Consider the following 22139-nt stretch of genomic DNA (forward strand, 5'->3'; position numbering starts at 1 on the left):
TTTACCTAAAGGATGGTGTGGTAAAGAATCCGAATGCGTATGTGTGATAATTCATTTCAGACCCCTTTTTTCCTAATCTGTGTTTATGGAGGGTTACCTTCCCACTCATTTTATAGCTGAGGAAACTAAAGTCTTTGTGTTTTCTACTTAACTTTCCCCATAGACCAAGCAACTCCCCACTCCTCCAAACACACACCACCATACAAAGATACAGAAAGTGGCAGTCATAGAATTTCCATGTTAGGAAGGGTTCCGGAGTAGCAATATGGTTGGAAGTGGGCTCCAGGGGAATTCGCCTTGACACTTCATTTTCCAGTAAGCTCACCGTTTTTTCCTTTTTGTTGCATATCACAAAGAGCAAAGACCTTTACTAAAGATTCTTTTATTCACATTTACATGCAATTCAGAAAATATCAATTGTCTATATGAAAAATCATCATGAAAAGGCTAAAATGTCTTCAACCACTTTTTGTAGTTGCCATTGACTCCCTCCACCAAAAAACAAATCTCAGATCGCGAAACACCTCCAAAACGCCTGTCCTCTGAAGTCCCACTAAAAAGGAGGAAGTACTGACGTGAGGGTTACTTAAATTCCCAGGCTCCAGCTCCCTAGAAAAAGTATTTCCCTTTACGCCGGCGAATTTGTCACAGAGGGCGGGGCAGTACTCAGCCCCCGCCAAATCCAGGGGGAGGGACGAAGGTCAGTAGCGGCTTCCTAAGGCTTCGTTCGACCTCGCCTGGCCTGCCACTCAAGTCCCGAACTACCGTAGTACTGGTTAAAGTTTCGCTTTGGCCCGCCTCTATCACTCACCTGATTAGATGTTTATGAGTCAAAGGCGGGGTCATGGAGTGTAGACGTTTTATTGGTTGATACATATGCCTGTCAGCGCAGGGCCGCCCCGTATCTCCTGGAGCTCGCTCTTTAATGGCTTCTCACCTCGTTCATCTTCAGGATTTCTTTCTCAGTACTGGTTTGGGGACCCGCCTCTCCAGTCCTTTGCTCGAACTCGTTGGTGATAGCGCCCCCAAAGACCCGCCTTTCTCCAGAGGATTGGCGGATGAGTGCACATATAGCCCTCCCTCGACGGTAGGCGGGTAACCGTGCTATTGGCTGAAGTCCCCGCCCCGGGCGAGGAAGGAGGAGGAGGGGTAGGAGGGTTTGGTTGAGCTGCAGCTGTTTGTCTGTTCGACACAGGCTCGGGCCCGACGGGGGAGACGGAGCCCCAGGTACCGAGCTGATGGAGCCCACAAGGGCAGAGGCAGAGGCACTCGGGAGAGGAGAGCGGCCTGGCCTGAGAGCGGAGGCGGGTCTGGGCCTAAGCGAGGCGTTAGACTGGCCCACTAGAGAGGGGAGAAGGGGGCCAGTCCCGGCAGGCCTAATGGGGGCGCTGAGGAGGGGATCGGGCGGGCTGGGAGCCCGAAGTTGGGGAGGCTGCTGGGTGCTAGGGGCCGGACACTGGAGGCCCAAAACCTGTGTGAGGGCAGCGGCAGGCCTCATTACCCATTAAGCAGTGCTGAAGAGGGAGGAGCTGGGGAAAGGGACGGGGCAGCGGGTGAGGTAAGCCCATTTACCGGGAGGTGAGGAGGGGTCAACCCTGACGCCCGGCCCGGAGGGTAGCCAGGGCTGGGTCTCATGAGAGATGTGTAACTGGAAGGCCTGAGAAGGGTTCTTAGCCGGTAGAGGCATTATTTTCAGGGAAAGTGGCTATTGTAAAGAGAACTGAGGGTGCACTAGTGTTGAGTCGAGAGGCATTTGGGTTCACTAAGGGAGAACTGAGGCATTACTGATGTAGAAGACCAAGGTAGTTTTGAGTAAATGGAAGGAGAGCCTTGTATCAGTTTGGGGAGCTTCTGGGAATGCTCAAGGGTGAACTGGAGGCTCTGGATCTTGGGAGTACCGACTCTTTTGTTCTTTAGTGTTTAGATGTGGTAATCTGAAATTTTTTTTGTTGGGGGGTACTCCCAGGGTAGAAGATGAAGACAAATGTAGACTTTTTTTCCCCCCTTGACTGTTGGGCTGCTCCACTAAACAGCCTCTACTCTTTCTCTTGGCCTTTTGCTGGTCTAGACTATAGTCAGTTTCTTCTGTTTCGTATCCTGTGAAAGAGCTAAGAAGTTGGATTTGGGGGACGTTTTATCTGTTGCTTTCCCACTTAATATTGTGGCCTATAGTGAATAGTATATTTTTTACCTAGAAATGGGGAATGATTTCATTATCTGAATGGAAAGGGGCTTAGCGATCCCCAGCCATCAAAAGATCTTTTGATCATAGTTGGTGACAACTTTTGTGAGACTTAGATTTGGGTATTTCCCAGGCAGGTAATGGAGTTAACCAGTCCTGGAACTGTGAGGTGATATCACTGAGGAAGAGATTTGGGGAAGAGAGAGAAATTCCATTCCAAAAGGTTGGCATCACCTCTTGTTCTTTGTCTACTTCTTCAGGAGCCCAGGATGCAATTAGAAATGGGTCAAATGGTGAGGTATTTTATGCAGTGGAAGGTATAGAAAAAGATGGATTACTAAGGCCAAGAAGTAGAGGTTCCCCCTTTTTTGTTTTTGCTGTACTGGGAAATGAGCTCAGGGATGCTCTACCATTGAGCTACATCCCCAACCCTTTTTATTTTTTATTTTTGAGACAGGGTCTGGCTAAGTTGCTGAGGTTGGCCTGCAACTTGTGATCCTCCTGCCTCTTCCAAGTAGCTTGGAATACAGGCATACACCACTGCACTCAGCCCGTGTATTTTTAATGGTGTGCTGACCTCTTAGTCTCCCATAGATGGGAGCCTATGGATTTTCCCTTTGGGTACTTCCCCATCTTTCCCTTCTATAGCAATATATCTTATCACTGCATTTTTAAATTACCAAAGTAATATGTACATATTTTTAAATATTTAAGTGCTACAAAGTGTCAGAAATGTTAAGTTCTTCCACACATACCTTGCTATATTTCATTTAGGAAGGTCAGAACTCAGAGACAGCAGATCAGACTAATCTTCATTTTGGAGATTTACCACTAAAGCAATTGTTTTCATGTTCTCACCAAATTCTGGTCTCATTCTTTCCAATTTTCCCTTCTTGGATGATACTCTGTTATTTATTGTGCTCCTTTCACAGTTCATTTTATCTTCTATCCAGTTCAGACAAGCAGAGGGTTGTACTGCTTGTCTGAATCATTGGGTTATCATTTTTCCTTCTTCCACATAAATACACAGCCCAGTTGTGCACTGGGTATCCTAGAAAATGCCCAAATAGATGGACAAAATGTTTTTTCTTTTATGAGAGAAGGAAAGAAACCTTAAGGTTAATCATTTTGCTGGGGTTATTACTGGCATCTCTGCTACAGAGTGAAGAATTTGAGACCTCTGTCTTCTGGTTCACATTCTCTGCATGTGGGCAGTATTCAACTGTCCCTTATCTCAGAAGATGGTGATGATTGCCTAAGAGGTTTCTGACCTGAGAAGTTCTCAATTTTCTATGGATTTGAAATTGGTTTTTCTTTAAATCTTAGTCAGTACAGCTGGGACATTACATGCTACCACCTTATTAATTGAATTTGACCTTACTAGCTTTAGAAGCCTCCTAATATGCCTATCCTTTGCACAGTGCCCAGCAAAAACCTCCATTATTCCCCTTATACCACCACAGAACTTTTCTCACCTGAAAAGCCAGTCCTACAGAAAACGATAGCAGTATGTTTGTGTATTAATCCTCTCTAGTCTTTGTCACTTATTAAACCTTGGTGGTATCCTGTTCTGTATGTTTCTCCCCCTGCCCCATCTTCTTAGTCAGAGATTACTTGCAAGAAAGGATCTGGTGTTGGGGGATTTCTCCATGGTAGAGGGTGGTAGAGTGTTTGCTTAGCATTTGAGAAGCCTTGGGTTCAATCCCAGCACCAAAAAAAAAAAAAAAAGGAAAAGAAAAGAAAAAATATGGAATTGCTCTAAATTAAGATGTAAATAGCACATAATCCCTTAAAATATTCTTTCATGTGCTTGTTCATCTTAAGAAAACTGATGAGTGGAATTATCACCATGGACTTCCAAACAAACCTGGCATTACAAAAATGTTTGGATAACAGGGTTTTTCTCTTGCCCTTGAAGTCATATCGTAATCTTTTAATGCTTACGTTTCCTCAGAGCAAGGATTACTCTTCTATAGTTTGCTTGCTTGTGTGCATTATTATGAATTTGACTTCTGAGAAGGAGGCTTGGAGTAGAAGCAAGCATACAGCCCACTCCCTAATCCTAAAGCATTTCAGATTGGAAAGTAACCAAAGTATGAGACAGTGAACTTAAAATAAGGAAATGCACCAGCTCTTTGGGAGAAAGGATACCATAAAACCCTACACATACTCCTACTTCCCAAGAGTGTTTTAGGAAAGATTTAGTCATTGACTGAACGATAACTAAGCTGAATAAGGAGCCACCCAGGTAAGCAGATTTCTGGGCCAGGTTGTAGCTTCAGTTTAGGAGTAGTGGGTACCTTTTTTTAGAGTATCTCCTGGCTCTATGGTGGTATGAATTTCTTTATAAGATGTATTTACCAATAATGACTCAAAGCTTTTTAACTACTTAACATCAAGTTTTAAAACACGGAACTTTGTTTCAAGCCACAGCCACCTCAGTGTTAGGATGGGAGGGCCATATACTGGTTGTGATTAGGCCATCTGAGACATAGTAACAGGAAAAGCAGTTAACCCATGTGAGTTACAACAGTACCTTGTGGGCTGGGTCCCAAGGGGGCTGACCATCTGTATCAGAAAGAGTCAGGGAGAGACCTTTCTGAGGCCTATTAAAAACATTCCCTAGCCAGGTATAGTAGTGCAATCTCAGTGAGGCAGGAGTATTCCAAGTTCAAGGTCAACCTTGGCAATTTAGTGAGATCTGTTGCAAAATAAAGTTTTTAAAAAGGTGGAGAGGGGCCTGGGGATGTATCTTGGGTAGAATGTTCCTGGGTTTAATCCCCAGTCCCAGGGGGAAAAATTCTCAAACAAAACTGAGGAAGATCTATTCAGATGGCACAATAGGAGGAAAGCAGGATTTCTTTGGTCCTAACAAGCAATTTAGGGAACATTTAATCAGCATCTACTGGGGACCAGGCATTGTACTCAGATCTGAAGATTTGTGACATCAAAAAACACTCCCACTTTTTGAAAAGTTTATAGTTTAACAAATACACAGTTAACTATAATATGATAAAGACTGTGATAGAAATACCATGACACCTTGTAAGATACTAGAGAAAGCAATGATGAATTCTGCTGTGGTGGGATAATTATGGTTTCACAGAGAAAGTGACATTTGTGTTTGGCCTTATGAGATATATTAAGATTTTGTTAGGCAGAAAAAGTAGGGAAGGGCATTCCAGCCTTTCCTAGGTCAGTAATACAGTTTATACTACCATTCTGATAAGAGATAAGTATGTTTTTTGCCTCTTGAAGAAATATAAGGGAGAGGTGGGTGAAGTAGAAGGACTCTCATTTAATAATGTTAGGTCAACACAGTGAAAGGTGAGCTAAGTAGCATAACTCAAGATTTTAAGTAGCCTTAAGTTCAAGGTTTTGGCGATTTGGGTCTAAACAAAATTGGGAAGGAGACAAAGGCAGTTACTGGATTTTGCTCTTATCTTCCCTGCTTAGTAAGTCTCTCATATTAGTCCTAAGGCTCACCAAAAGGTGCAGAAGTTACCAGTTCTTTCCTATTTTCTCCCAGTTGAAGTGCTTCCATTCCAACTGTCCTGGTTGGGATTGGTTAAGACCATTTAGAGAGAAGTACTGTTAATTAATCATTCTGTCAGAAGAATATGGGACTAGATCCCAGTTTCTAGGGAAGGCCTGGATATTCCTAACTTTTTTTTGGTCTAAAAGGCAATACTTATCTATATTGAAGAGGCAGGAAATATTCTAAGTTCCTGTCCCTGTCCTGGTGTCTACTTCAAAGTTTGGTATTTTCTGCTTCCTTAAGAAATACATATATTGGTGAGCCAGGCATGGTGGCACTTGCCTGTAATCCCAGCAGCTCAGGAGGCTAAGGCAGGTGAATAGCAGGTTCAAAACTAGCCTTAGTAACTTAGCCAGGCTGTAAGCAACCTAGTGAGACCCTGTCTCAAAATAATAAAGGGCTGGGGTTGTAACTTAGTAGTAGAGTGCTTGCCTAGTACATGTGAGGGTTTGATCCTCAGCTCCACATAAAAATAAATAAATAAAGGTATTGTGTCCATCTGCAACTAAAAAATAATAATAATAATTAAAAATAAAAAGAGCTGGGTATATGGCTCAGTGGCTCCCTTGGTTTCAGTCCCTGGTAGTGGGGAAAAAAAGAAAGAAAGAAATATATTGGTGCATGCCTGCTACTAGGAAGGCTGAGGCAGGAGCATTATATAAATGGGAGGCAGGAATATAGTTCAGTGATAGAGCACTCCTGGGTTCCATCCCCAGAACCACAAGATAAAAAGAGTGGTGCAGGGTGCAGTGGCATGCATTTGTAATCCCAACTACTTGGGAAGCTGGGGCAGGATGATTACACGTTTGAGACCACCCATGGCTACTTAGTGAGATCCTGTCTCAAATTTAAAAATTAAAAGAGCTGGGAATGCAATTTGGTGGCAGAGCACTTACCTAGCACATGTGAGACCTGGGTTCAATCCTATCAATCCTCAGTGTCAGGGTGGGATATAGTGGTATAAAAGAGGTGGGTACACTTAGTAGCTGTGTGATGGCTGTATTTAATGCTCAGCAAATTGACTGATTTTATGTGCCTCAGTTCCTCAGTTTCCTCACCTATAAAATACAGAGACTGGATTAGATGACCTGCAGATTGACCTTTTTCTTTTTTGGTACCAGGGATTTAACCCAGGGATGCTTAACCACTGAGCCACATCCCAGCCCTTTTTTGTATTTTTATTTAGAGATAGGGTCTCGCTGAGTTGCTTAGGGCCTTGCTAACTTTGAACCCTTGATCCTCCTGCTTCAGCCTTCCGACTTGCTGGGATTGTGTGCACCACTGCACCTGGCTAGATTGACTCTTATCTGGCTAATTGACCTTATAGGGCTGACTTTTGGGACTGAGCTAGCTAGACTCTGGTGACTATAGCCTGGGAACTCATTCTACTAATAGGTGATGGACTTCTGGAGGCTTTATGCAGATTTGGTATAAGGATTTAAAGCCAGCAAGTGGAAGGGGCCTGAAGAAAAGAGTCTGGCTCTTGCTGGGACTGGCAGGCTAAGAAACCTTTCCTGCTATGCCTCTTTTTCAGCACTGCTTGGAGAACTTCCAACACTAAAGAACGTCCTCCACTTCTACCCCTACCTCAGTGGACTGACCTATGGTCAGGCGTCAAGTTTTCCTAGTTATTGGGTCTTTTAATAAGTCATTTTTGAAAGTTAAATCTGATTTCTTGTCCTCTGAGATGAAAGGATTGAAGGGGGGAAGAGTAACCTCCTCCCTTTTTTTTGGCCTCCAGTTTGAAGATAATAAACATCACACTGCTCAGACTAGTTTGTTTTTTTTTTTTTTTTTTTTTTTTTCTTTTTGTTTTTTTTTTTTTTTTTAACCCTTGAATGGATCATTTGCCATTTGCCCATTGTCAACTCAGCCAAAAAGAAAAAGAAAAAAAGTCACCACCAGAATAGGGAGGAAATCAAATTGAATCTTATATGTATTGTTTCATCTCTGTATTCCTGATGTTTTGAGAATGTAGCTATTTACATTTTTAAAAATTTATATAAATATGAGATTAAAGCTCAAGGTTTACAGATGGATAGCCCATCCATTAGTATGAACAAGGAAGGCAGGACATAGTCTTTTTTTTTTTTTTTTTGCGGTGCTGGGGATTGAACCCAGGGCCTTATGCTTGCAAGGCAAGCACTCTACCAACTGCGCTATCTCCCCAGCTCTAGGACAGATTCTTGAGGTTACAATATTGGTGTGGGAGGTAGTCTTTTCTAACCCAGTTATTACTAATCTCTCATGATCTAAGGTTGTTTAGTAGCAAGAAAGTTTGCTGACTGATTCTGGCCTCTGGCTTGACATCTGGGTGTTTGGGGGTTGGTGACAAGGACTTTGCAATCCAAGTGTACCTGTAACTTTCCTATTTTCACACTCCCCCAACCCCCTACTGTTTCCCCAGGCTTAGAGTAATGTATCTGGCCATGAGACTATTTTAACTCCCATGTTTTCATATTGTAGAATAGTAACATTGAGGCTTAATGTTTTGCCCTTTAGATCACATGCTTTGAAATAGATAAAAATGTGAGGGAATAAATTAGTTACTTTTCCTGTGTTTCTTGAGAGTATATGTATGTCATCTGAAGGAAACTTGTTCAGTTTATCATCTGTTATCTTATTTTGTGTGTGTGTCTGTTGTTTTCTTTTTAAAGTTTCAACTTATGAGGGCCCATATTCTTTTCCTGAGACAGTGTATATGAAGTGCCACATAAATGTCTTTTAGAAATAATTCATCTACATAGGTGCTTTAAGAAAAACAAGTTTCTGCTGGGTGTGGTGGTGCACACCTATAATTGCAGGAACTCAGGAGACTGAGGCAGGAAGATCACAAGTTTGAGGCCAGCCTCAGCACTTTGCAAGACCCTTTCTCAAAAAATTAAAAGAACCAAGGACATAACTCGGTGGCAAAATGCCCTGGGTTCAATCCCAATACAGAAAGAAAAGTTAGTTTCCTAAATGTTCCCAGAACTTTGGAAGTGAATTCAAATTCTGCTCTTTGCTATTTTCCCCTTCTTTCTCAAAGATCCTTATATAGACAAGGAAGCTGAGGTTCTAAAAGGCAAAGGGAGTGAGTAGCCTAAATTCACAGTGGGTTAAATGGCAAAGCAGAGAAAAGAACTTAAGTTTGCCTGATTCCAAAGCCCTTACCAATACATGGGTCTGCCTCTGTCTAGGTTGGCTCTTCTCACTTTCATGATTGCTCTATAACTTAAGTAGCAGGGTTAGGAAATCTTCTGATCCCTGGAGAGCTACATCTTCAGCCCTTATCTGAATGCTATCTAGAAGTGCTTTAGTAGTAACCATAATATAGGCTGTTGAGAGTCAACTTCTTTACATCCCTCTTAACCCATCTTTCAGTGTCAGCCCTCCCCCAAATTTTTAAAACTTGTTGATCATGATTTGATTTTAAAGCTAGCCTCAGTAACAGCCAGGCTGAAAGCAACCTAGTGAGACCCTGTCTCAAAAAATATAAAGGAATGGGGATGCGTCTCAGTATTTAAGTGCTTCTGGGTTCAATCCCTGGTGCTAAAAGGAAAAAAAGGAGTTTATATCCTGATTCTGTTTGTTTAAAGTACATATACATATAAGTGAAACATTTTCACATAATGATTCTTAGGCTTATTGTTTGCAAATTTTTTCCCCCTGTACTGGCGATTGAACCCAGGGGCATTTTACTACTGAGCTATGTCCCCAACCCTTTTAATTTGATTTTTATATTTTATTTATTTGTTTGTTTTGGTATCAGGGATTGAACCCAGGGGTACTTAACCACTGAGCCACATCCCCAACCTTTTTTTGTATTTTATTTAGAGACATGGTATCACGGAGTTGCTTAGGGCCTCACTTGCTGACATTGGCTTTGAACCCTTGATCCTCCTGCCTCAGCCTCCCATGTTGCTGGAATTACAGGTGTATGCCACTGTGCTGACCTTGATATTCTTGACCTATGTCTTTTTTTTAATAACATAGTTATCTGGTACAGTGGTATATGCCTGTAATCCCAGTCACTTGGGAGGTTAAGGCAGGAGGATCAAAATTTTGAGGACAGCCTGGGCAATTTAGTGAAACCCTGTCTCAGAAAGTAAAAAGATCTAGAGGTAGAATGCTCTGGGTTCAATCCCTAGTACTGTAAAAATGAAAAAAACAAAACTGATGGTATCCCAATAATTGATTTCAAGATCATTTTTGTCTTATAGCACAGTTTGAGAAACACTGCCCTAAAGGTTTGAAGACAAAGAGCAGCTAAAGAACGGTGTTCAGTGGGATTACAGGTGTTCACCACCATGCTGGGGCTAGATAATTTCTTAACCTTTATTTTTTTTTTTTTAATAACAATAACATGGTAGTTCAGTACAGTGGTGCATGCCTGTAATCCCAGCAGCTCTGGAGGCTGAAGCAGGAGGATTGCAAATTCAAGGTTAGCTTTAGTAAATTAGCAACTCAGTGAAATTTCCTGTCTCAAAATAAGAAATAAAATAAAAAGGACTGGGGACATAGCTCAGTAGTAAAGCATCTGTGGTTCAATCCCTAGTACCAAAAATATTGTTTTCTTTAGAAAACCATTTTTTAAAATATGTTCCCTGAGTTTGGTGGCACACGCCTGTAATCCCAGTGGCTCAAGAGGCTGAGTCAGGAGAATTGCAGATTCAAAGCCAACTTCAGCAACTTATCAAGGCCCTAAGCAACTCCATGAGACCCTGTCTCTGAATTAAAAAAAGGGGACTGGGGATGTGGCTTAGTGGTTAAGTGCCTCTGGGTTCAATCCCCAGTACGGTGTGTGTGTGTGGGGGGGGGAGATACACATACACACACCCTGTTTAAAAAGAAAAGATTGTGTAGAATGGGAAAAAAATTAGTATCCTTAATATTACTTCTCACCTTAATACCTTAATCTTATCCCCCCGACCAGGAAGAGGGGGGACTGGGGATTTAACCAAGGGCAATTTACCACTAAACTATATCCCCAGCTCTTTTTTTAAATTTTTCATTTTGAGACAGGGTCTCACTAAATTGCTGAAACTGGCCTTGAATTTGTAATCCTTCTTTTCCAGCCTCCCAAGCTGCTGGAATTAAACGTGTGCCATTATACCTTGTTTAATCCTAGTCTTTTCAGAAGTAACTACTGTTAATAGGCAAGTATGTGTCCTTCTATATGCAGAAATATGATCCAATCTTGTGTTTTGTTTTTATTTTTCCAGAGAAAACTGATAGAAAAACCAAGTTAGGAATCTCATATACAAACTGAATAAATTTAACTTAATAAAAATTTTGCTATATCTTCATTTTGATCATTTCATCATAGAACAGTTAAAATTTAATGACAAAATGGTACATGTGTATCTGGATTCTTAGAACTCCTTGGCTAGGAAATCACAGAATACCCAATAGGATCATAGTAATTTCTCATGTTCCTCTAAATTAGTCTACTTTGGGACTTCGAATTCTTACCTCTATTGCAATCCCCTTTAATATTTTTTTGTTTTTTTTTTTCTTTTTATCTTTGTCATATTATGACTGCTTTTTAGAAATATATTGATAACTAACATTGAGCTATGCTTTAATATAACAATCTTTGGGATATAAAAGAAGCAGGGCCATTAAATAATAATAACCAGCTATTACTTACTTTTACTATGCTAAATACATCTTTCATTTAATCTCCATAGCTACTCTATGAGGATAGTATTTTTTTTTTTTTTTTCATTTTCCAGTGGAGGAAAGTAAGACTCAAATGTAGAGAAATTTTTTAATTTTTTTAGATGTTGATAGACCTTTATTTTATTCATTTATTTATATGTGGTGCTAAGAATCAAACCCAGTGCCCTACACATGCCAGGCGAGCATTCTACCACTGAGCCACAACCCCAGCCCTGTAGAGAAATTTTCTTGATATCATATTGATACTGATTAGTAGCTCAATATTTATTGAGCATTTAATTTATATCAAATACTTAAGTTCTTTCTTATCTCATTTAATCTTTACAGCCTTATGCAATAGATACTTGTAAAGCTGTTGTTCCATTATACAGATGAGGAAACAAATGCACACATATTTAGCAGCTTGCCCCACGTTTCACAGCCATTACATAGAACTGGAAAACAAACCCAGAAAACTGGACTCCAGAGCTTTTTGTTCCTCAGCATTGTCTCCTGAATGATTTCTATCCGAGTATAAACAGAATTGCTGGGATTTTTAACATGAATTTGACACCAAACCACTCACTGTAGTGTTTCCCCACACACAAGAGTATGATTTCTATGAAGTCACTAAGAGCAACCTTGGAAAAGAGATTAATTTGAACAAGCAAAGTATAACTCAGGCAATGCTTAAGTTTTGGAAAGAAGTTTTTATATATTCTGCCCATGCTAACTCCTCTTTGAATTTCATAGCTCCCTTATTTTCCCCTCAAGTCAGTATGATGAATTATATTCTAGTTTGGTTGATTAGAATTTCAAGGCCCCAACTTTTCTCTCAACCCCCTCTTCCCCACCACACCAACTTTCTTAGCCCCCTTGAAAGGTAGAGAAGTTGATTCAGAGTAGTCTTTCATCAAATATTGATTACTTAAAGACATCTTCTGTATCATCCCCTAGAGACTCCTGCATTTGTTGTAAAGGTATACCTTTCTCTGCTTCTAGTTTGGAGAGCTACAGCTGTTAGTCCCCTTTGATGTGGAGGGTAATCTTAATCCCTAGGCACCAGCAGAGAGCTGCAGATTGAAATTGATGAAGCTTCTGATTCAGAACTCATAGATTTTTCAGACTCAGAGAAGTGGCAGAAAAAGTAAGAGTTGATACTGAATGTGATCTGTTTGTGTTTTTGTCCTTACCTGTGACCAGAAACGAAAAAAGAGATTGCCTGGCAATAGGTTAGATATATATATTTTTTTTTTTTTTTTTTTTTGCAAAGGGGTTGGGAGGGTACCAGGGATTAAACTCAGGGGCACTCAACCACTGAGCCACATCCCCAGCCCTATTTTGTATTTTATTTAGAGACAGGGTCTCACCAAGTTGCTTAGCACCTTGCTTTTGCTGAGGCTGGCTTTGAATTCTCCATCCCCTTGTCTCAGCCTTCCAAGCCACTGGGATTACAGGTGTGCACCACCATGCCTGGCATAGATCTTAATAAATGTCTTCGTACTTCGTAAGGCTGGGGATATAGCTTAGTTGGTAGAGTGCTTGCCTCGCATGCACAAGGCCCTGGTTCAATCCTCAGCACCACAAAAAAAAAAAAAAAAAAAGTCTTTGCAAAAACACTGGTGTCATATGTAAAGGATACAAAACCTGAAGCTACCTTTCTACCCGTAGGAGGGGTGACTCAACCCACTCCTAGAGTGACTCTCTCAATCTCATTTTGAGAGCCAGAAAAAAGCACGGCATCACGATACCAAGAAGCTGCTGAGAGTCTATGGTACTATGTGTGGGTCTGGATATTGTTTAGGTCAACTAAAGGTCAGTCAGTTTGTAGTGACTTGGTGGGAAAATAATGGGGGATTAAAATCTCAGTTTTCAGGGGCTGAGTTGTAGCTCACTGGTAGAGTGCTTGCCTAGCATGTGTAAAGCACTGGGTTCAATCCTCAGCACCATATAAAAATAAATGAGTAAAATAAAGGTATTGTGTTCATCTATAGCTAAAAAAATATTTTTAAAAAATCTCAGCTTTCAGTCCTTCCATTTGTATCACAAGACTTTGTGGTAGAGCAGACTATTTCAGAAGCAGTTCTTATTTTACTGTTTCCCCACTCTTAGCACTGAATGTCAAAGCTGCCTTGGATTTTCTCAGAGATGTAGTCTTTTAGTGGTAGATGATTACAAGAGCTAAACCCTCATAGGAGAAAGGAAAAGATTCTGTCTTTTCTCTAAAAGTTATTGCAGCTGCAGTGGACCTGTATCTAATATTACTCACTTTTTTTTCTTGCAGGACTGTTGAGGCCTGGAAGTCCCCTCCCCTTTCCCCTTCCCCCTTTGCCGCTTTGTGGCATCCCCCTCCCTCTACCCTTTCCCATTCTGATAATCTGGCCATGACTAGCAGAAGCACGGCCAGGCCCAATGGGCAGCCTCAAGCCAGCAAAATATGCCAGTTCAAATTGGTCCTGCTGGGAGAATCTGCAGTGGGGAAGTCTAGCCTGGTATTACGTTTTGTCAAAGGGCAGTTCCATGAATACCAGGAGAGTACCATTGGAGGTAAGTACCTCAGGGAAAGAAGAGGTTCAAAGCTTGGTAAAATTTTTGAATAGGAGATCTAGGACCTGATTATGGAGCTGTCCCTATCATTCTCCCAGGAATGAAAAGCAGGCTGGGGAATATAGCTCAGTGGTAGAGTACTTAGCATACATGAGGCTCTGGGTTTAATACCTAGTATTGCTTTTTAAAAAAAAAGTCATAATGCCAAAAATCAGGTATTTGTTCATTGTTTCACTTTCTAGGAGAGATTGATCTTTGCACACCAAGAAAATCACTAATTTTTCATCTCATTCTGTCTTTTTAATATTTAAATTTATTATTATTTTTTTTAATTTTGAGACAGGGTCTCACTAAGTTGCTGAGGCTGACCTCGTACTTTTGATCCTCCTGCCTCAGCCTCTCAAGCAGCTGGGATTACAGGCATGTGCCACTGCACCTGACTCCTCAATATCATCTTAATCCCATGAAATTCAGCTGAGTGTCATCTTAAGCAAATAAAAGTTGATCTGGAGCAGTGAGTCATAATTAAAGATGTACATCAGAATTACCAGGGGAGAACTAGGAGTGGTGGCATACATCCATAATCCCAGCTACTCAGGATACTGAGACAGGAGGATCACCAGTTTCAGGCCAGCCCTGACAACTTAGTAAGACCCTGTCTCAAAATTAAAAAATTAAAGGGCTGGGTGTAGCTCAACAGTAGAGCACCCCTGAGTTCAGTCCCTAGTATGGGGCAGTGGTTGCGGGGGACTAACCTGGGGAGTATTTTCAACTTATGCGTGTTTGGGCATACCCTAAATCTACTGATTAATATTGGAGGTAGGGTGAAGTTGGTTGTAGCAGCACAGACCTGTGTTTGGAGAAGCTCCTTAGGTGATTTTGATGTACATATCTGGTCAGACAGAGGTTGGAATATAAAGGGCATCTGCTTTTTCCACCTATACTACCATCTTCCTGCTAATAAGCCAAAATAAGGTACTAATTCAGTAAAGAATCTTTTATGAAAATGCCCATATTACCCTTCTCACTAGCCTCCTTGGAAAGGTGGTTCTTCTGGACATGTAGCAGATTACATGAAAAAGTAATAGCCAAATAGTATTAATAATGAAGAGACCTACTACCATCAATTCTAATTAATTTTTGGTATGACTTTTATCTGAAGCTTATTGTCTCTTCCATTACTTGTTGTATACCCTTATAATTGCAGAGATCCTCTCTCCCCCATAGTTTTCAATATGCACCCATTCCTTAGCCAGAGAAGCTTTCTTTTTTTTTTTTTTTTTTTTTTTTTTTTTTTTTTTGCGGTGCTGGGGCAGAGAAGCTTTTGACAGGAAGTACTTGGCTAAGGGCAGTCTTAATCCTGGCTCCAGGATTTGAATGTGAGGAGAAAACTAAAACTTTTCTTGTAGCTGATTATCCTGAGTGTTGACTAATCTTAGATTGAAAATGGAGATACTCTGAAGGGGGGTAAGATATTCCCTTTCATCCTCCCACTTACAACTTCTTCCCCTCTATTCTCTAATCCATAGCGGCCTTCCTTACCCAGTCCGTTTGTCTAGATGACACAACAGTCAAGTTTGAGATCTGGGACACAGCTGGGCAGGAGCGATACCACAGCTTAGCTCCCATGTACTACAGGGGTGCCCAGGCTGCAATTGTGGTTTATGATATTACTAATCAGGTAAGTGGGCTGAGAAGACAGTCCTTAATTTTATTTATAGACATCAAGTTAATTGGGGGAGAGGAAACTGGTTCTTGAAATAGCAAAATAAGAATACAAATTATGCTTCCAAGTGCTAAGAAGACTGAGGTCAAGAATTATCAGAGACCTATGGTTTCAGTAAGGGAAACACACCTAGAAGAGGTGAGTTGTGAGACCAGATTTTGAAGGTGATGGTTGTTGATTGGCAGCCGTTGCAGTCCATATACTCTCTTCCTCATGCTTTCCTAGGAAACCTTTGCCCGGGCGAAGACATGGGTAAAGGAACTACAGCGGCAGGCCAGTCCTAGCATCGTTATTGCCTTGGCAGGGAACAAAGCAGACCTGGCCAACAAGCGCATGGTGGAGTATGAAGTAAGATGGCCCATAGAGTCCCTCTCTAATGCATTCCCTCTGTATCTGGGACTTCTTTTCCAAACTAACCCTCTCTGAAAATCTCATCTGAAGACATTCATTGTCTTATTCCCTAGTTGAACACAAGTTATTGTACAGCAACATTGTGGGCTGGGGCGTGGCTTGGTGGTGAGCACTTGCCTAACTTGTCTAGTATGCACAAGGCCCTGGGTTTCATCCTTAGCACAGAGAAAACAATTATAATAATAATAAAATTGATAATAGCATTTCCTCTCTCCTTACAAAAAATATAAAAAATAAAAAATACACTGACATTGTGACCTAATGACAGCTAAGTGATTTTTAGAGGATTCAGAAGGAAATATCAGAGCAGTGGGATAGAGAAGTACCAGCTGTGATGGTATCAATGTGAAAACAGGAAGGAGGGAGCAATTAAATTTGAGGTAAGGGACTATTCATGTGTCAGAACCCCAAAGTCCCCCCCCCCATCTTACCTGCTTCTCTGTAATTAAGATCCTGACATGTGTTTGTTGAACTGAGTGGACATGGGTTTACCTTGAGGGAGTCATCGCTAAATTATGAGTCTAGGGCCACCAGGCAAAAGGGGCATTAATTAAGGGAGGGATGCTGCCTAGTCCTGATGCTACATGGGATTAAAAAAGCAATACTTAGCCAAGTGCAGTGACCCATGTCTGTAATCCCAGTGACTAGGGAAGCTGAGGCAGGAGGATCGCAAATTCAAGACCAGCTTGGACAACTTAGAAAGACCCTGTCTCAAAAAATAAAAAGGGCTGAGGATAGCTTAGTGATAGAACACCCCAGGTTAAATCCCCTGTACCCGAAAAAGAAAAAATAAAAAGACCAATACTTATTTCCCCCCTGCATTCTGAATACCAATCACTCCACCCTTGCAGGAGGCCCAGGCATATGCAGATGACAACAGCTTATTGTTTATGGAGACTTCAGCCAAGACAGCTATGAACGTGAACGATCTCTTCCTGGCAATAGGTAAAGTCAGAGCACCCTGAGGTTTTCCTATTTTTCCTTTGTCTATCAGTAAAAATCACCCCTGACCCAAATCAAGAATAGGTGGGAATGTCTGCTTTTGTAAAAACGTTAGGTGTGGACTAGGAATGTAGCTTAGTGGTTAAGTATTTGCCTAGGAGGCACAAGGACCTGGGTTTGATCCCCAGCATCACAAAAGAATAAAACAAACTTTAGGTATGAAAATACCCTAAGTTTCTTATTTTGACCTCCATCTTTTGGGTGCAGCCAAATGTACTTTGCAATTTACTTTGCAAACAGTAAACTCTCCCCTCTTCAGGACATTCTTTTAATCTCTTCTTTCCCCCTATTTTTCCTCTACCCAATAGCCTGTGTTCGTGTGTATGTGTGAATGAGGATAAATAAAATCTACTTTGTTCCCTTCTCTTTTTTTCTTTAGCTAAGAAGTTGCCAAAGAGCGAACCCCAGAATCTGGGAGGTGCAGCAGGCCGAAGTCGGGGTGTGGATCTTCATGAGCAGTCCCAGCAGAACAAGAGCCAGTGTTGTAGCAACTGAGGGGTGGCTAGCAGCAAACAAATATGGAGCTAGCACGAGAGCTAAGAAATAACCTCCATCCCTACCCCTCAGCACACAGCCCCTACGGTAACAGCACACTGAGCCCTGGCTCCCAAGGGCTGCCTCCTGACAGCTCCGTCATGGCACTTTTTAACGCTTCAGCAACCAACACCAGGCAGCTGTTGCCACTGGCCTCCTACCCCCTATTGTGGGGCTTGGGGGTCAAATCTCCCCAGGACTTACCTTCCAAAACAAACTTCCTTCACTTTGTATTATAGGTGCAAGACAGTGATCTTATCTTTCCTCCTCCTCCCCCATGTTCTTTCCCATATTTTCAGAAAACATTTTTGTCTCCTTCCCCCTTCCACTTTTGATCAGTCCCTGTTCTTGATCCTCTTTTCCTCCTCTCCCCAGGATGGAGAAGGTAGTGAACCCAGGAACTGGAGGGAGATTTTTAGTTTAGTCATATTAAGGGCCCTGGGGAAGAGTAAAAGCTCAGAGCAAGAGGGAGTAAGGAAACATTTCCTTTTTGTTATTATTTGATTGGAGTTTCTCATGTTTAAAAACATTGCAGCATACCTTAGTTGGCCTTGTGGAGGGTGTTACTAGATAGAATAGGGAGGCAAGCTTTCAGGCACCATGTGGGAGTCATGTTGTTAGCTAATTGGACAAAGTAGAGGTGCTGAGGCTCTGGAACTCTTCCAAGGCCCGGTTTTCCCTCACCCAGCCTCTTAGGTAGCTTCTCCCCTAGAGTGGGGATTGGACCCTAGAGTCCTCCAAAGAATCTTCACTGGTTGCCTGCATCTTTGGGTCTGTTGTGATCTAATTGGAGGAGGGACCAGTATCTAACACCCATCCTCTGATTTATACATATGCATTTTCCCCCCAATCCCTCTGGCCTTTAATGGCCTTAGCCCCAGCCACTATATCCCCCTGCAGTTTGCACTTTAATTGTTGGTAGTTCAGTCAGGATACTTGTTTTATGGGGGTTTTGATTGATTTACTTGCCCTCCCACCTTCTTTTTAAGTAAATGGAATCTGAAGTAAGTATATGAGGTTTGGGGAGGGGCTTTAGAGAACAGAACCAGTGGCAGCTACTCAAGCCCAGGTCCACTGCTGGCTTCCTCCAAGTCTGATTCTTAACCTATATTCTTGCCAATCTAGCTCTTGAGTATAGGTTTGCCTTTCCTGGAAAATTAACTGAGTAACTGGGGGGGTGGCCTCAGGGTAGCGTAGGCCAAAGTAGGGGAGTAAAGAGAGGTCAGGAAAAAGGGAGTAGTTTTATATCCTTTCCCAGGGTTCACATTAAATTTGCTATCCATTACCATGTCTTTTCTACTTCCTTGTAAATAGGTATAATCTTTAATTCTCACTATACAGTCTGTTCTATTGCCTGCCTCCCATCAGGATCTATTCCTTTTCTCCTTTTTTAGTATCTTGAGTTTAGTTCCTCCATCTCTTATCCCTATACCTGTCCTCCCCAACCAGTGGTTTAATCCATGTACCATGAGGGTCTAGTACCACAGAGGCCTGTTGTGGTCCCTTCATATCATACCACCTGTTCCTGTGGACAGAAAGTGACTAGCACTGACGGTTCCTCACAGCTGTCTCACATCATCAGAGGACCTTGGTCTTTTCTAAAACTCTAATCTGTTCACATCCCTCATCAGGTGTTTTAGGATATCTATGGGAAGCCATCAAGGCAAGAGAGAACTCTAATAAGTTCTTTCTTGTTCTACCCCAGAGGTTTGGGAAAATTTGGGGAAGAAAGACAGGAAAGCCACAAGTGTCCCTGAGCAGCTGAGAAATCCAGGAAGCTGAGAATCTGTAGGACCTAGCTTAGTTTCTTCCACTTAGGCCTCAATTCCCTTCCTTTCCAGGGGCAGCCTTAGTTCCCATGGCCCTAAAACACACATACATTTCCCCTTCCTTTCCCAGAACCCATTAGCCTCCCCACTCCCTGCAAGTAGCCAGTGCATCCTTTTTACAAGAGGAAGAACTAGAATGGCTCCCTAAATCTCTTAGAAATGAAATTCTTTGTATCCTTTTCCGCAAGGAGCAGGAGTGAAGATGTTTCATTGCCTTGGGGCTGGGAAACCATTTCCCCAGGCTTCTCCCCTCCTTCATCCCCTTAGGAACAGTATTGGCCTTAGCTTCTGGGCCTATCTGCCTTTCTTCTACTCCTACCAGCTCTTCTGCCCTCCTTTGAGCTCTGTTGGGCTTGGACCTCTTAGTTTTTTATTTCTCAGCTCTTCATTTTTTTTTTTAAATCAGTTTTTTCATTTTGTTTTGTTTTTAGGGGGGAGGGGGGTCTCTCTCTCTCTTTTTTTCCCCCCTGCAAAGAAAGCATTGCCTTTCTTTCCCTTTCTTCTCCCAACATAACAATCGTGGTAACAGAATGCGACTGCTGATTTACCGATGTATTTAATGTAAGTAAAAAAGGAAAAAAAAAAAAACGCATTGGAGTGTTGGATTGTTTTTTCCTATTTGTCTGCCTGATTGTAGAAATTTGGATGAAAGGGCATCTAACTATGTTTTTTTTTAATCAGACCCCTACATTCCATAGCTAAGGATGTAGCTCAGTGATAAAGTGTTTGCCTAGCATGCTCCAGGCTCTAGGTTTGATCCCCAGTACTAGGAAAAAGAAAAAGAAACTTAACCTTCTTCTGCATTTTGTTACTTTGCTTATTCCCTTTAATCTTTTCTTGAACAGTGGAAGAATCCAATTTAGAAAATAGCTCTTTTATTGCTGTTGAATCACCCCTATTCAAAAAACCAGATAGCTTATCAAATCTGAACCTGTTTTATCTTTTAGCTTCTCTTAACAGAATGTATGTATGTGTGTTGCCCACATTGTGGCACATGCTTACAATTCCAGCGACTCAGGAGGCTGAGATAGGAGGATCACAAATTTGAGGCCAGCTTCAGTAACTTAGTGAGACCCCCGTCTCAAAATTTAAAAATGGGAGTGGGTTGTGACTTAGTGGTAGAGTGCTTGCCTAGTATGCATGAGGTACTGGGTTCAATTCTCAGCATCACATACAAATAAATAAACAAATAAATAAAATGAAAGGTCTGTCAACAACTTAAAAAAAATGGCTGGGGATGTAGCTTAGTAGTGAAGTGTACCTGAATTAAAGTCCCAGCACCACACATACACAAAAAGGATGTATATATGTGTGGAGGTGTGGTCTGTGAATTTCTTGGCCTATTGATGTAACTGGAGGAATTTTCTTTTATAAATCCTTTGAAGTAATAGGCAAACATGTATGTGCATTTTTCTAGGATGCATTGCTATGTTAATTTATCAAAGAGGTCCATGACCTAGAGGTTAAAAAAAAAGTAAGTATGCTGTTACATGCCTATAATCCCTGTTACTCAAGAGGCTAAGGCCAGCCTGGGCACTGTAGGAAGACTAAGTCTCAGAGAAGAAAATTTAAAATTAGCTTTGCTTTTTTTTTTTTTTTCTTTTTTCTTTTGTGGTACTAATGATTGAACCCAAAGGTGCTCTACTACTGAGCTACATCCCTAGGTCTTTTTTGTATTTTATTTTGAGATGGAGGTCTCACTAAGTTGCTATAACTGGCCTCAAACTTGGAATCCTCCTGCCTCAGTCTCTCAAGTTGCTGGAATTATAAGCATCCACTACCACACTTGGCCTGAATTTAGCTTTTTTGAGTGCTCATGTGGCTTCCACCCTAACAGGGACTTTTTCCTGGATCTGCTTTTGACTCTTACTGTACTTGAAGCCCTTCAGTCCATTACAGCTTAAAGGTGGGGTGAGGAGGAATAAAACAGAAAAAGATTAGATTGGTTGGTTGTAGGAGGCGTTTTAAATTCTAAATCTTGCCAAAGAGACTGCATTGCATTCCCATCTCTATCAACTTACCAGCTGTGGCCTTGATCAAGTAACTTAGTGCTCTCTGCCTCAGTTTCTTTTTACCTGTAAAATGAATAAAAGTTGAAGTTTAAAGGTCATCTGTGGCCAGGTGTGGTGGTGCATTCCTATAATCTGAGCTACTTTGGAGGCTGAGGCAGAAAAATCACAAGTTCAAGGCCAGCCTCTGCAAATTTTTGAGACCCTGCCTCAAAAAAGGTTAGAGGACGCAGCTTAGCCCAGAGCACATGCCTAGCACTTTCAAGGCCCTGGGTTCAATCCCCAGTGCTAGGGGGTAAAAATCATGTAGGGCTGGGGATATATAGATCAGTGGTAGAGAATTTGTCTAGCATTGGAGAGGCCCTGAGCATTATACCCAACACTGCAAAGAAAAAAGGAAACAGTCAATTATGTAAAGGATGTGTGGCCCACAGTAGGTATAGGAAGTGTATTTTCCGTAATTGAACCTTTTTTATAATTTTTTATTAGTATAGTTCCTACGTAGTAGTGGGGTTCATGTAACATACATGCACATAACAAGGCCTTTAAAAAAAAAAAAAAGCAACTATTAGTATAGATCTGGCTTCAGGTCTCTCCCATGATTTAATTATGCACAGGCTGGAAATCTTTCCATTTTCAAAATCTTTACAGTCAAAATCAACTTTTCACTGTCATTTTCCCTTTCTGTTTGTTAATACAGCCTCCAATCCCAACCCAG

The 22139-nt window shown here is 41.5% G+C and overlaps 2 protein-coding genes across 3 annotated transcripts in view; one reads left to right on the plus strand and one right to left on the minus strand.

Annotated features, from left to right (window-relative positions):
• PMEL (premelanosome protein) overlaps nucleotides 1–22139 on the minus strand; it is a 40705-nt gene that overhangs the window by 17694 nt on the left and 872 nt on the right. The window contains exon 2 of the mRNA XM_079140541.1: nucleotides 21434–21487. The gene's annotated coding sequence lies outside the window, so the exon portion shown is untranslated. The remainder of the gene's footprint in view (nucleotides 1–21433; nucleotides 21488–22139) is intronic.
• Nucleotides 1074–20001, plus strand: RAB5B (RAB5B, member RAS oncogene family). 2 transcript variants are annotated; one of them, XM_079140554.1, is made up of 7 exons: nucleotides 1106–1227; nucleotides 2316–2405; nucleotides 13648–13910; nucleotides 15440–15591; nucleotides 15862–15984; nucleotides 16899–16992; nucleotides 17429–20001. In XM_079140554.1, exons 3-7 carry the CDS (start codon nucleotides 13748–13750, stop codon nucleotides 17542–17544), a joined length of 648 nt encoding a protein of 215 aa, XP_078996680.1. In that variant the 5' UTR covers nucleotides 1106–1227; nucleotides 2316–2405; nucleotides 13648–13747; the 3' UTR covers nucleotides 17545–20001. The 2 variants fall into 2 exon arrangements, with proteins under 2 accessions (XP_078996681.1, XP_078996680.1); XM_079140555.1 differs by lacking the exon at nucleotides 2316–2405 and having other exon boundaries at nucleotides 1074–1227.

This window comes from Sciurus vulgaris (genome assembly GCF_902686455.1).
Source record: "Sciurus vulgaris genome assembly, chromosome: 5".
NCBI lineage: Eukaryota > Metazoa > Chordata > Mammalia > Rodentia > Sciuridae > Sciurus > Sciurus vulgaris.

Bases quoted from the DNA above. Each gene is read 5' to 3' on its own strand.
- RAB5B (XM_079140555.1), top strand. From the start codon at position 13,748: ATGACTAGCAGAAGCACGGCCAGGCCCAATGGGCAGCCTCAAGCCAGC. The intron at 15,592-15,861 runs GTAAGTGGGCTG...ATGCTTTCCTAG, and splicing joins TTTATGATATTACTAATCAG to GAAACCTTTGCCCGGGCGAA. The intron at 16,993-17,428 runs GTAAAGTCAGAG...TTTTTTCTTTAG, and splicing joins CGATCTCTTCCTGGCAATAG to CTAAGAAGTTGCCAAAGAGC.